Source organism: Enhydra lutris, unplaced genomic scaffold (assembly GCF_002288905.1).
Source record: "Enhydra lutris kenyoni isolate GAN:26980312 unplaced genomic scaffold, ASM228890v2 scaffoldscaffold53, whole genome shotgun sequence".
Classification (NCBI taxonomy): Eukaryota; Metazoa; Chordata; class Mammalia; order Carnivora; family Mustelidae; genus Enhydra; species Enhydra lutris.
The window spans coordinates 3,013,253-3,028,588 of NW_019154137.1; the positions used below are offsets into that span (position 1 = coordinate 3,013,253).

The 15,336-nt window shown below is 48.7% G+C and overlaps 1 protein-coding gene across 4 annotated transcripts in view; it reads right to left on the reverse strand.

The window, feature by feature from the left end:
- Positions 1–14,790, reverse strand: part of LOC111157199 (septin 6) — a 60,076-nt gene extending 45,286 nt beyond the window's left edge. For 2 of the 4 annotated variants that reach the window (XM_022518491.1, XM_022518489.1), the window contains exon 1: positions 14,646–14,790. In XM_022518491.1, the coding sequence (XP_022374199.1) occupies positions 14,646–14,675 (30 nt within the window). In that variant the 5' untranslated portion in view covers positions 14,676–14,790. Of the gene's footprint in view, positions 1–8,630; positions 8,783–14,179; positions 14,340–14,645 lie in introns of those variants that run through there. The other 2 variants (XM_022518488.1, XM_022518490.1) reach the window with 2 other exon arrangements.
- Between the last annotated feature and the right edge of the window lie 546 nt (positions 14,791–15,336).

Consider the following 15,336-nt stretch of genomic DNA (forward strand, 5'->3'; position numbering starts at 1 on the left):
AGTGGCGTTTTTTGTACAAAGATCATTCCAGCTGCAGGACGTTTGATTGACTGGAGGAGAGAGAGAGCTGAAGCAGGAAGACAGATGACTCCACTAACATGATCCTGACAGAGTGACATCCAGGCACGGTGCCAATAAATGCTGGTTGAACTGAGCTGCTCTGACTTGGGACTCAGGAGGGAGGAACAGACTCGAGACATGTCCTCAAGAAGGGTGATCGCTCCATCAGTGATCGGGTAAGTGGGAGTGAAGGGCAGGGCAATCACAAGGTTCTGAGCCTGGGAACTTGGATTGGTGGCACCATGGGCAGAAAAGAGAGAAGCCAGGAAAGGGTGCTTGTTTAGTGGGGGAAATGGAGGATTCTGGTTTTATTTTTTATTTATTTATTATTTTTTAAAGATTTTATTTATTTATTTGACAGACAGAGATCACAAGTAGGCAGAGAGGCAGGCAAAGAGAGAGAGGAGGAAGCAGGCTCCCCGCGGAGCAGAGAGCCCAATGTGGGGCTCGATCCCAGGACCCTGAGATCATGACCCGAGCCGAAGGCAGAGGCTTTAACCCACTGAGCCACCCAGGCGCCCCAGGATTCTGGTTTTAAATAAGCTATTAGGAAACATTACATTTATGGGAGTTTTTATTTTCTAAAAAGCAAGCAGGGTTCGCTGTAGAAATTTTACAACACAGGGAAAACGATAAAGGAGAAAACAACAAACACTCATAACATTCATGTGTGTTTCCCTCCAGTCTGTATACCTTTTGTTTCTTACAAAATAAGGATAATTCTATATATTCCTTTTTGTAGCCTGACACTTAACAGAGTGTGGATGTTTTCTTGAGAAATTAAGCATACTTCTAAAACATTATTTGTACTGGCCACATAGCATTCTACAGAACTAATCTTCCACTGCTAGACATTCCACATGCTTCCAATTTTTAAACAATAGAAACAATAATTCTTGTTCTTACAGGTTTGCATAGATCTTTGATTATTGTCTTAAGTTAAATTCCTAGAATTGAAGCCCACTGGGTCCAAGGGCACACACATTTGAAAGACTTTGGTACATATTGCGAAATCATTCAATAGAGAATAGTACAAACGTCTATTTCCACCACCAATACAGAAGAGGGTCTGTTTACCTATACTTAGACCAACACTAAGTTTCTGAGGCTTTTAAACCACTGTGAAAGGATCATTGAAAAACGGCATCACAACGTTTAGCTGCTTGTATTAGTGAAGGTGAACATTCTTTTTTTTTTTAATTTTTTTTTAAGATTTTATTTATTTGACAGAGAGAGATATCACAAGTAGGCAGAGAGGCAGGCAGAGAGAGAGAGAGGGGAGAAGCAGGCTCCCTGCGGAGCAGAGAGCCGGACGTGAGGCTCCATCCCAGGACCCTGGGATCATGACCCGAGCCGAAGGCAGAGGCTTTAACCAACTGAGCCACCCAGGCGCCCCTGAACATTCTTTTTATGGTTCAACTCTATACATGCATTGTGTATAAGGTACACATATATGTGAGTTGCCTATTCATGTCCTTGCCCATTTTTTTTAACTGGTGCTTGTCTCTGTCTTCTGGATTTGTAAAAGCATGTTTTTTAAAGACTTTTATTTATTTATTTGAGAGAGAGAAAGAGCAAGAGCAGGAGCCAGGGGAGAAGCAGAGGGAGAGGGCCAAGAAGACCCAGAGCTGAGCACAGAGCCCAATGCAGGGCTCGATCCCAGGACTCGAGATCACGACCTGAGCTGAAATCAAGAGTTGGACACTCAACCAACTGAGCCACCCAGGTGCCCCCAAAGCATTCTGTATGTTAAGGAAAATAAGACAGTTTTGATTTTCTGGTGAGATATGCAGGAGAAGAAATCCAACAATTACTTACCCATATGGGACTGTAGGCTCAAGGAGAATTCAGGACTGGGGTATGAATTTAGGAGTGGGAGGTATGAAACTGGATGTGTTCTCCAAGAGATAGTACAGAAAAGAGCTGGAGATTGAATATAGGAAATGCCCACAAGTAAGGAATGGGAGGATGGAAAGGATTCTTCCACACGAGGGAAATGATCAGAAAAATAAGACATGACCCAATAGTTTTCTAGCACCAGAGGCCAAGTTTGAAGTCAGGAAGAATTACAGAGAAATAACCATTAATCTGAAATTTGGTGAATTTGGTGACTTTAGAATCCTTATTTCTTCTGCATCTTTTTACCTAGTGTCTATCCAATACGCAAAAATTAACTGGAAGGTTTGGGGACGAGGGGACATGGGATCTGGTTACTGTGTTTTTCTTGCTAAGATTTGAGAAGGAAACTTTTTGTCTCAGTGCTTACAGTTGAGAAAGCTTCAAAAATGTATTTGTGTATATATTTCCTGCTTTAGGAAATCCTGTCTAGCGAGCACCATTGACTCTTGTTTTGATAAATCTTATAAGATGTCAAGGTCATCATTATGAGTATTAGTCCTCATTGTTCAGAGCTAAATATGTAGAGGTAAAAAGGACATTGGACTCAATGTACACTGACCCCAGGACAGCCCCTGGAAGTTTCTGTCCTCTCCCTCATTAAAGCTCTGCCATCTTATTATCTCTTTCCTCTTTCCTGTTAAGGTGGCCTGATTACCTGAGGCCTTAATTACTCTGACTGCAGTTAAGTGCACGTTCCCTGGATTACAATGTGCAGCAAGAGAAGATGGAACTGGCAGCTTGGCCCAACAGTAATACCTCAAGTTATCATCTGGAGTAGCAGGTGGTGGGTGCCATGTTTAAGGCTGGAACTGAGATGCCAGAAGGGCCACAGTCACCCATCTCTGGGGCACCTGGGTGGCATCTGCCTTCAGCTCAGGTCATGATCCCAGGGTCCTGGGATCAAGTCCTGCATCCGGATCCCTGCACAGCGGGGAGTCTGCTTCTCCCTCTCCCTCTGATCCTCCCCTATCCCCGACTTATGTGCTCTCATGCCGTCTCTCAAATAAATCAATAAAATCTTCTTTTTTTTTTTTAAGGGCCCATCTCCTGTCACCCTGCAACCTCCCTAGGAATCTATTCTGCAGAAAGTCAGTATCTGTACAAAGATCCATGTACAAGGAACTTCATTGCAGCATGATGACAATACTGAAATACTAGGGGGAAAACTCATAAATGTCTGAAAACAGAAAAATATTTAACTAAAGCATGGTACATGTATATTCTAGAATATTCTGCAGGGATTAAGAAGAATGCGGTAGGTCTTGGGGCACGAGAGTGGCTCAGTTTGTTGAGCACCCGACTCTTGGTTTCTGCTCAGGTTGTGATCTCGGGGTCGTGGGAAGAGCCCCCACATCAGGCTCTGCACTCAGCGGGGAGCCTGCTTGAGGTTCTCTCTCTCCGTCTCCCTCTGCCCTCCCCCCACTCATGCGCACTCTCTCTCTCTCCCTCCCTAAAATAAATAAATAGGGGCGCCTGGGTGGCTCAGTTGGTTAAGCGTCTGCCTTCGGTTCAGGTCACGATCCCGGGGTCCTGGGATTGAATCCAGCGTTAGGCTCCCCACTCAGGGAAGAGCCTGCTTGTCTCTCCCTCTCCCTGGGGCTCCCTCTACTCGTGCTTGCTCTCTGTCAAATAAATAAAATAAAAATCTTTAAAAAATAATAAATTAAATACATAAATAAATCCTTAAAAAGGAAGAAGAATGCAGCAGGTCTGTATGTCCCAATGCAAATATCTCCAAGACATATTCCAATGTAGAAAAAAGAGGCTGTAGAACAAGCAGCACAGGGGGAGGCCACATGTGCAAAAAAAAAGCCCAATATATGTGTGCTTGCACATAAATGGTTGTGAATGCATAGAAAGAAGCCAAAAAAAAAAATCCCACCAAACCCAGGAACGTCGGTGGCTACCTCAGGGGAGCGATGCGCAAACAGGGGCTTACACAAGGGGCTAGTCTGTATGCTTCCGTATTATTTGATCCTTTTACAGCATGAATGTATTCACACAATACCCATGTCATTTAAAAACATTTTTAATACAAGAAAAGAGAGCTCTCACTCAGCTTTACAGCAGGGGTAATTAGGATGCCAAATCTGAGAAGAGCTAAAAGGAAGGCAAAATGAAAGAGTGCTCCTGAGAATTGGGAGAGCCCCCCTCCCCCCCCAATTACATTTCCTGTTTTCTCCCCATCTGCAGTCACCTGCGGTTTGAAATACGTTATACCACATTTCATCTCACGGCAGAAACACCGCTCTCTTTCTCTTCCGCCTTGTCCCCTGGGGACACACCAATTTCATTTTTTAATTGAATATTCAAAGGTGCATGTTACTAAGAATGAGTTATGCCGGTTCCAGCTGTGCAACTTGCTCCCATTGCTGTTATTCTGAAAACAAAGAGTCCCATAAGCACCCCGATGGGCAGTCCCTGTCCCCCTCTCCCCCTCCCCCACCCCACCCCTCTTCCAGCCTTGGCGGGATAGGAAGCAAGAGGTCCAGGAGGCCTCTGGGAACTGAGGATCCGTCTGTATCAGTGGAGTTTCCCCGCCTCCGCCTCAAGTTGGGGGAGCTGAGTTAGTAGCTGACATGTTGAAGAAGGAAACCCAAACAAGGCACCTGGCTGGCTCAGTGGGTAGAGCATGGGACTCTTGCTCTCAGGGTCGTGGGTTCAAGCCCTATGTGGGAGGCAGAGATGACTTAAATCAATAAAGAAGTACAGAAGTATGAGGCCAAAACATAAAGGTTGGAACTCATCGCGCCTTTCCCTAAACTTTCTCCTCTGGCCTCTGCACCTTGTAGATACACTGGAAATAGGATTCACTCCAGCAGTCTCACATGTCACTTACTGGTGGGCCTGATCTCTCACACCTTTCCTTTCTCCATCTCCGTCCCAGCCCTGAATGCCGATCTTTGGGGGAGGGACAGAGGGAGAGAGAGAATCTTAAGCAAGTTCCACGCCCAGCACAGAACCCCACTCGGGGCTCGATCTCACCACCCTGAGATCATGACCTGAGTCCAAATCAAGAGCCAAAGCTTAACCGACTGCGCCCCCCAGATGCCCCTAAATACCGATCTTTTTAAAAATTTAATTATTTTTATTAACATATAACGTATTATTAGCCCCAGGGGTACAGGTCTGTGACTCATCACATTTCACAGCACTCACCATAGCACATACCCTCCCCAGTGTCCATCGCCCCGACACCCTCTCCCTCCCCCAACCCCAGCAGCCCTGTTTGTTTCCCGAGATTAAGAGTCTCTTATGGTTTTTCTCCCTCCCAATCCCATTAAATACGGATCTTTGATAGATCCTGCAACCCTCAGGATGATCAAAATCAAACAATAGTTCAATGGTGCACAATGGAATATTAAGCAGCTGAAGACATTTTCTAAGAATATTCAGTGACATGGGAAAATGATCACCAAATAGGCAAATAACAAAACAAAACAAAACCCTATATATACAGGATCATTCCAATCATGGGGGAAATCATATATATATATATTTTTTAAATTTTTATTTATTTGACAGAGAGACACAGTGAGAGAGGGAACACAAGCAGGGGGAGTAGGAGAGGGAGAAGCAGGCTCCCAGCCAAGGAGGGAGTCCTCTGCGGGGCTCCAGCCCAGGATTCTGGGATCAGGACCTGAGCCAAAGGCGGAACCTTAACGACTGTGAGCCACCCAGGCACCCCACCTAAATGTATTTTTTAAAGCTCAGAAGAATATACAGTTGACTCTTGAACAACGCAGTTTGAATTGCCTGGGTCCACATATGCATGCATTTATTCCCCATAAATACAAGAAAGGACTACAAATGTGTTTTCCCTTCCTTATGCTTTTCTTTTTTAAAAAGATTTTATTTATTTATTAGAGAGAGCGGGGGAGGGGAGGCAGGGGGAGAGAGAGAGAAAATCTCAAGCGGACTCCGAGCTGAGCAAGAACTCCGTACTGAGGGCGGAGCTGATGTGGGACTTGATCTCACGACCTCACGACCTGAGCCGAAATCAAGAGTTGGACACTTAACCGACTGAGTCCCCCAGGCGCCCCCGTTTATGGTTTTCTTAATAACATTTTACTTTCTGTAGCTTACTTTCTTGTAAGAATACAGTGTGTCATACAGATAACATACAATAGATGTGCTAGTCCTGCTATTCCTGTTACGGGTACAGCTTCCAGTCAGCAGTAGGCTTGTGAGTAGTTAAGTTTTGGGGGAGATGAAAGTTATACGTGGATTCTTGATTCTTCACTGCAGGGGGTTAGCATCCCCAATCCCTGTGTTGTTCAAAGTCAACGTTATACCAAAATGGTGACAACAGTTACTTTTGGGGGCGCCTGGGTGGCTCAGTTGGTTAAGCATCTGCCTTTGGCTCAGGTCATGATCTGGGGTCCTGAGATCAAGCCCCGAATCGGGCTCTCTGCTCAGCGGGGAGCCTGCTTCTCCCTCTGCCACGCCCCCTGCTTGTGTTCCCTCCTTCGCTGTGTATCTCTCTCTCTCTCCCTGTCAAATAAATAAATAAAATCTAAAATATATATATATATACTTTTGGGTAGAGGGAATGTGGGCACTGTTGCTTTTCTGTGTCTTCCAAATTTCCAACAATAGGCATCTTTTACCTTTTGGGGGGGCAGATTTCATGTTTATAATCAGAGTAGAAAAATGTCATGTTTTCTTGAAGATTTTACGACGATGCTTTCCAAGACAAGAGAAGGAGCCTCAGATATTTTGGCAAAATCTTCAACCACAGCTATGAGAAAGATGCTTTACATACAGATAATCAGAAAATCCAGTTAAGTAGTCCACTTTGGGGCAGTTTTATTGTATGTAAACATTTATTTTCCCAATACGAGAACAAAGCCCTATTATTATCCTTACTATAACATTATATATACATAACTTATTATACGGTATAACTTATTATTATAAGGATTCATGGGAACAAGAAGTCAAATCACATATCCGCAAACATCCAGAAAAATGCTTGCTGTAGCAATCAGGTGGCTGAGAGCCCTCTCCACGGCCTCCAGTCGGGGGAGTGGACGCCACTGTATTATCGGCCCTAAGAACCACAAAAACACTGATAAGTTCCCAGAGATTATTAAAAAAAAAAAAAAACCCTCCAGTGTGTCTCCCACGGCAAATGTCAGGATTTCCCTCCTGCCAATTAAGCCAGGCTAAGAGGAAACTGACAAGAGTAGCAATGCCCTGAATTGGGAGAGAGATGTTTGGAAGGGGGGGTGGCTTTCCAAGGAGAGAGAAATCTTGCCCACCTGGGCCTTTCAGTGGGGAAGCAGCTTCGGGGACCCTGGGGAAGCACAAAGGAAACCATCTTTACCATGCAGGGAGAAGGCCCATTTTTGGCAAATCCAATAGAAGAAACTCTGGATTTTAATACACCAGATCAGTTCCTGAGTGGCTTTTCATTCTATAAAAGGATTCGCAGCAGGATTCCATTAAATGGCCAGCTCTCCTAGTGCATTTAAAACGGGATTCAAATAGACAGAAATTCAGCCGTCATGTACCTTTATAGGAAGACAATAGCTCACTACACCTATGGGCAGAGCATCTGAACCGCTGTTTCTGTTCCGCTTACAGAGATCCGGCTGAGCTCAAAGCACAGACTTGCCTTTCCCTCAACTCTCTCCCCACCCTGCTCGCTCGAGGAATCAAAGCAGGGAAGAGGTGGAGTTCAAGTCAGCCACCTCGGACAGAAGTAGAAGCAGGCTAGAGCCTAAGAGAAACTAAGCTGGAGAACAAGGAAACAGAGGACCATACAGCGTTAGAGCTGGTCGCAGCCCTGAAGGCTCATCTACACCAACCCGCTCGTTTTGCAAAAGGGGAAACTGTCTGAGAGAGAGGAAGTGACTTGGCCTGAGTCACGGAGGGGTTTTGGGGCAGAGAGCGGAGCAGTGCAGGGCTCCCCGCCCTGGTGAGCGCAGGGCCGCTTTAAGGTGGGAAAGCTTGACTCCAAGTTGGCAGGTATATTCCTTCAAGCTGCAAAAGTTCTGGGGGCATCGGGCTTGTGGCTTAAGGACAGTCAAGAGGGACAAGGGTCACGGATCATGACCTGGACCCCTGTGTGTTCACCAAGGTGGGTCTGGCCCATGGAGGGCAACTGAGGCAGTCTGATTTGGGCCTAACTAAGGCTGAGCCCCAGGGCGACCTAACCCAACTAGCCAGATTCTAGGTAAAAGCCAGTTCCATCTCAGGCCAGGGGCCACTCCTGTGGGTAGCAGGTCACCTTTCCCACATAAAGCCAGATTCCCTCCGGGCTGGGCTCTTTAAACAGAGTTTTTGAGGTGTTCTGGCCACTGTTATCTCTAATCTGCTTTAAAAAAAAAGAAAAAAAGGTTTACTCACAGGCCTCTGGATGAATGCCCAGCTGTCCTCTAGGGAGCCTGAATTTGCCTCTGCTTCCATCTGGTCTCATTTAAAGTGGATCTAAGAAAACCCAGTTCCTGCCTCCGCGCCGGTGCTCAGAGCGGGGGCCTCCGCTGGGAAAGGAAACTCGGCACTGCCTCACACCTCATCAGGGTCAGAAAGCAGAGATCTGTGGCTGTTACCCCAGGGCCTTCATTAGGGGGTTCCAGGGGGCCCTGCCAGGAGAAACCTGAGCCCTGATCCTGTCTCCCACCTCCCCACCCCGGAAAAGGCCTGCAAATCTTTTCCCCAGTCACCTTTAAGTGAGTGGAACAGATGACCCAAGTCCCGGGCCAGCAAGGAGCACGCGGCATAATTCTCACCCTCCTTGAGCACATATGTGGCCTCCTTCCTCTTGCAGGCGGCGGAGAAACCCACGGTTTCAAATCCCAGCAGCAGAAGCCTCCTCCTGCCAAACCGAGGAGGAAGGGTCTGTGTTTCTAATTTATTCGGCTCCTCCCCCCCCCCCAGTTGTTACTTAAAATAATCCATCATTACACGGCTGGTGGCTCCAAGATTTTTATTTAAAGCAATATGGGAAGAAAGAAAAAAGAAAACCCACACGTAACCCATGACTGCGCTATCTGGGATTGAAGTGGAGAATCTTTTCACCATCACGGAATCTTCAAGGCATCCAAGGATAATCTTCTCTGAGCTACACCCCCCCCCACGGGTGCACTGGGGTGGGAAGGAATGCAGTGAAGAGAGGGGGAAGTTAGGGTCTGGCAGGATTTTTATTTCTTAGAAACTTCGCGAAAAGGGCAGGTTTGGTTGTTTTGAACGGATCTGTGTCATCCGGTGTGGGTCTCACTGTTTCAGCCACTGAACAACACTAACACACACTTGGGACTAAGTCCCTTGGTCTCCCTGTACCCATAAAAGAAGAAAACACGAAGACTTGTCCGGGAAATATAGATGACAGCATTTAGAGACCGTTGAAAGAAACCTGTTCCACTTATCCATGGTATTCTCTTTGCTTTCTCTTCTCCTTCTCTTTCTTGAATGTGGTCCGAAGAGTACACACCACTTACAAGCCCTTCTCAGTTGCTCGTGCTAATACAAAACCATGGCTCTGATAATCCAGAAACCCAGGCAAGTCTAGAAATCAGTCCTGTCTGGTTTTGGAATACCTTTTTCCAGGGGACTTATCTTCCTAATTAGTTTTGCTCAGGCTCATGCAACGGGTGTGTTCCCTTACAGCGCACAAAAGGAGGGGCCGTGCTGGGTAACAAAGCCAGCAATTAACGGAAAATTTACAGCAGAGGCTCCGCAAGGTAAATGCTATGCACCTGACTGCAGATCAAAATCTCATTATACTATACAGACAAACTGCTCAGCTGTAATGCAGTTTTGTAATAAGAACACTGCTAACACTCAACATTTCCAGGATTTAGGAAATGAAAGGAAACGGGGCTGATTCCTGCCTGTCATGGGGGGGGGGCTCTCAGAGGGCACGGTCCTGTGTGCCTTGGGCACCAGATACACCCCAGCACCTGGCCCAGGGCCTGGCAGAGTGCGTGCCACTCAACACGCACTGAAGGAATGAATCAGAAGAGAAGTGCATGAATGAACAAATGAAATGCTCTCAGGCCAGGAGCAGAGTGAGAGCTCACCCATCTTCACACCCACCCCCTTTCTTAGCCAAAGCCCTCAGGAGTCCTTTCCTGTCACCCACCGCCCGCACTGGAGGCTGGATTGGGTCCGCTGGTAATGAATTCTTACAGCAGGCCACAGCTGAGCTGTGTAGCACTGATCACGATGATAATTATATAGTTATTTAAGTCTGCCTCCACTACTAGATAGTAAACTCCCTGAGGGAAGGGACGGTATGCCTTTGGGGGGACGGAACATTGTCATTTCCTGCCTCCCCCAGCTTTTTTTTTTCTTTTTTTTAAAATATTTTATTTATTTATTTGACAGACAGAGATTACAAGTAGGCCTAGAGGCAGGCAGAGAGAGAGGGAGGGAAGCAGGCTCCCTGCTGGGCAGTGAGCCGAATGCTGCCCCGCTTGTCAGGACCTGAGCTGAAGGCAGAGGCTTTAATCCACTGAGCCACCTGGGTGCCCCGTCCCCCCAGCTTTTTCTTTAGAAAAGTCTCAAACACAGAAAAGTCAGAATATAGTACCATGATTAGCAATGGTTTAGATCAGCTTGGTTTAGATTCAATGATTTTTTATATTGGAGGCTGTGCAAATTTTCTTTTTATGTTTAAAGATTTATTTACTTATTTGAGAGAGAGAGAGTGCGGGAGTGTTCGAGCAGGAGGGGGGGAGGGCAGAGGCAGAGAGAGAATCTCAAGCAGATGCCCAGCTGAGCACGGAGCCCTCCCCCATGCTGCACTTGATCCCATGACCCTGAGATGATCATGATCTGAGCTGATAGGAGGAGATGGCTGCTCAACTTCCTGAGCCACCCAGGCACCCCAGCCATGTAAATTTCCCTTTGTGCTGTGTCCTCAGTGGAGGTATGGGTACATACTGGAGTTCTGCTCTCCCCGCTTAGAGTAGAATATTCCTTTTAGTGAGGCAGGGAGCTTCCAGGGGGAATGGAGGGTAAATGCCATTTGGTAGCAAGACCAGAATGCAGAGGCAGGCGTCTCCCAGGCTGTAGGCAGGTCCCCGGGTAGGGCAGAGTTAGTCCCTGCAAAATCTTTCATTAGGGAGAAAGACCATTCCCCGGCTGCCACCGGAGGACAGCATCACTGTCCACCATGTGGGACTGGTTCAAGCCAGACTCAATGAGCTGTTCCTTTTACAGGCCAGCACTTAACAGTCTGGACCTAAAAATGCAACACTGAAAGAAACAGCTCAATGAAAAAGCCAGAAGATGTAGCCCCTGAGGCCTGCTGGGCTGTGGCTTTCTACGTGACCTTGGACGAGTCATGTACCCTTAAAGAGTATATATTAATAGCAGCCCAAGTCACCTCACAGGTAGGGGCTGGGAGTGGGGACTGCCCAAGAATCTTCTAAAGTTCTCTAGTTATTTCACAGTGTCCACAATCTGTCTCTCCAAGCTTAGACCATAAGCTTAAAAACCAGGAGCTGGGCGCCTAGGTGGCTCAGTCCATTAAGTGTCAGCTTTTGGCTCCAGCTGTGATCCCAGGATCCTGGGATCATCCCAGATCTGGCTCCCTGCTCAGCAGGAACTCTGCTTCTCCTTCTCCTCCCCACTCATGCTCTCTCGCTATCTCTGTCTCTCTTGTCTCTCAAATAAATAAATAAAATATTTTTTAAAAATTTTAAAAAATTTAGGGTGCCTGGGTGGCTCAGTGGGTTAAAGCGTCTGCCTTCGGCTCAGGTTGTGATCCCAGGGTCCTGGGATTCAGCCCCGCATTGGGCTCTCTGCTCAGCTCTCTCTCTGCCTGCCTCTCTGCCTACTTGAGATCTCTGTCTGTCAAATAAATAAATTTAAAAAAAATTTTTTAAATTATTAATTAAAAAAAATAAAAGCCAGGAATTATGTCTGCTACTTTTTTTTTTTTTGGTCGAGTTCACCAGGGCTAGCCACAGTGCTGGACACTTATCGGTGAAAAGTCAACGAGTGGACACAATGGAGAAACGGTTTTGGCATGCAGAATCTTCGTGGTGTTTGTTCAGATGGGACGGGATTGGATTGCGTACTCAAGAGCTGAACTTCCAAGCAGCATGCATGCCCAGAGAAGGGTCCTATCCAACAACTCCATGGCCTGTTTTAAGTCACTAATGATGTTACCTAACTAGCCACGGTGACCTTCAACTGATTCTGGAAAGAACACCTCCCCCGTCAGGCACACAGCAGAGTGCTGCTTGGATGGCTCCATGTCTCAGAGCTCATTCAAAAGAACTCCTACGCTAGGCACACTTGAGTTGATTCTCCAGTCTTCTCTTCCCGAACCCTGGATACGTGTTCCTTGGAATAAACAAGCAGCAACCAGACACCCAAGGTCTCCTGAGTTAATTCCATCTTCCCCTGGTGAATTACAACTTCTTACAGACACAAAGGAGAGCAGAGAGACAAATGACACATAAACAAGAGCTTTACAGACTGGAGGGGGGGGGCAGGGAGAGTGACGTCAGTCTTCCCAGAAACCCATTTATCCTGATAACAAGGTCTCAAGTGCTTGGGCTGCTCTTTCAGCTTCGGAATCTGGCTTACAATTATCTTCTTCATCATACAGTATGGGCAAGGCCAGCCAGAGCAAACTGGAACCACGCAAAGCAAACCAAAGGCCCTAAATCACCCCCATCCACCCCCCCATCCGCCAAACAAAGGGGACCTCTGGGTTGCCTCAATCTGCCTGAGGTGAAACACAACCTTCTGGAATGCTCCCCATTACGACATCTGCCCTGCAATCCTAATCCAGGCAAGGGGGACTGGTGAGGGAGCAAGGATCGGTCGATGCAAATTAATTAACTGACAAGAAAAATCATTAGCGTCCTTTTTGGTCACTAAAGACAGGGCAAGTGTAATCCAGGAGACTTAATCCCTCTACTTAAGCCACCTCTAAAATGCAGGTAACAGGGAGCAGAAAAGCACTCTGGGAACCTTCAAAATGCCACAGCAATAAATATGACAGGGCCAATCTCAGAGAGAAGAGAATCCTATCAAATTCTATGATCACAGAGCCCTGTCTACCTACTCCTGGTCCTCCTGCATCATGACAATGTAAAGATCTGGTTCTGGGGTCTGCAGGGGTTGGGGAGGTTCAGAAGAAATCATCCTGCCCTTCCAGACAGAGACAAGAGGGTGGAAAAAATTCATATATATCCTGTAGAGAAAATACAACCAGATTCTGGATTCAGATTTTGAAAACAAAAACGAATCAATTTCAATTACAACAAATACCTAGAGGTTTGGGGGCTTTTTTTGTTTTTTTTTTTTTGTTTTGTTTTGTTTTTTGGGGGTTTTTGGCTCTGAAATTACAGTGCATAGACTATTTCCCTAAATAAGTAAGCCACAAGGTTTAAAAACTTTTGTGTGTGTGTGTGGCTCGGAGATCTTCATCCAGTAGTATATGGTGTTATGGGATTCACCTAACCCTACTTCACTCTCCCTCACCATAGAGTGAATGAGGGTAACTGCGGGCTTCTGAAGACCTCCGATACCACGGAGGAAGAGAAAGGTTACACTGTTCCCCCAAATGGAATCACCCCCTCCCTTTACAACCAAACTTCTGGTCTAAAAAAAAACCAAACAAATATGGAGCCTCTGGTCACTTCAGTTATGGTTTCTCTGAACATCCCAGGCTGGAAAACTTCAGTTCTTTAAAAGAAGGTTTTGTTTGTTTGTTTTTTGTTTTCCCAGAGTCTGTTGCCAACAAAATGAGACGGCACCGCTTTTGCAAGCCTCACACTTATTCTCCTGAGTCCCCATAGAAAGAAGCCAGCTGCACAGGTTTTGGCATACAAGCCCAGTTACGCGCAACACGCACCCGAGGCAGACCCCCAGAGGCTGGCAAACCGCCGGTCAAGGTATCCAGAAACATGCCAAAAGACGCAGCCACCCCCTCCAGACCAGCGAGCTGCACACACACGCACACGCACACACGCACGCATACACGGGACCCAGAGGCACCCGGCACAAGCAGAGAGGGGTTGGGACACAAGGACACATGCCACAGAGGTGAGCGCCCACAGAGAAACAGGCGGACTCATCTAGGGTCACAGACAGCCCCGGCGCCGCCGCCTGCCCGGGAGGCACGAGTGCGCGCGCGTGCACTCGGACGCATACGGTGATACACACACACAGACGCAGTCACATATGTAATGCATATGGAGAAACCCTACCCCAGCCAGTCACCTCCCCGCCCCCCCCCACCACCACTCACCGCCTCCTGCCCCGGGCTCACCCCAGCCCCGCGCCCCTCTTCCGCTGGAGGCCCGGGTCCCGGGGAGGGGGGTGCTGGGCGCAGGGGGGCGGCCCGACGGCCGGAGGAAGCGAGACCAGGGAGCCTGGGACCTCGAGGGCTTCGCTGCTGGTTCGGCCATTCATTCGGCAACGCCCCAGTGGCGCGGCGGCAGCTGCAGCGAGGGAGGCGGCGGCGCTCACTGCAGCCCTAGGGCAATGCAAGTTCAGCGGCCGGCCCGCAGCCTCCGCCAGGCCCCCTCATCCGTCCGCCACCCGCGGGGACAGGCTGGGGGAGTGAGCCGCGGACCCCGGGAGCAGAAGTCCTGCCGCGCCTTGACTCCTGGATGTTGCCCGCTGCCCTCGCCGCGGCCGTGGCGGCGGCCAGGTCTCCTCCGCCCTTCTCAGGCCCCCGGCCCCTGGCGCCGACACCCCAGCCGGTCACTCACCACCTGGCGAGCTATATCGGTCGCTGCCATCGCTCCTGCGTCCGCCAGGGCTGCCACGGGTGCCGCCGCCACCAGAGCTAGAGCACAAGAAACAGCGGAGCTTCTCCGACAAAGAGAAAGTGTTACACTTCGGGCGCGACCAAGTCCGGTGGGGGGAGGTGCGAGGGAGGGGCCCCCGCGCCGCCGCTCCAACCCAGACCTCCTCTCTATCGCCCACCCCCTCGGAAGTGGGGTATGGGGAGGGGGCGGATTTCACGCCCCGCTTCCCCCTACAGCGAGCCCAGTTCCAGTTCTCCCTGCAACCTCAGCTGTAGGCCTTTGCGAAGGGGGGCGGGGGTTCCCCTCGGTGACCACGTCCTCTGCCCCCCCCGCCACTGGCTCCGTGGTACGTCCCGACCTCTGCTGAATTGTCACACCCCCCTGCTCTCGCCTTACATCCCAGAGTCCCCAGACCCCGGAGACTGGAAGGGAGCCCCTGCCCCTCCCCCTCCCGCGCACAGCTCGGCGGCTGAGCTCTGCAGTCCTCCTCCCCCTCCTCCCAGCCCCCTGTACCCCCTCTTCCTCTCCACTGAGATCTCAGGGTGCTCCGATGGGAGCGCCCGCGGCTGGAGACGCGAGGCTCCTCTACACCTCCTCCCACCCCCATGGCCCGGGAGGGGGCAGCTGCGGCACCTGCCGCTCCACAGTGGAT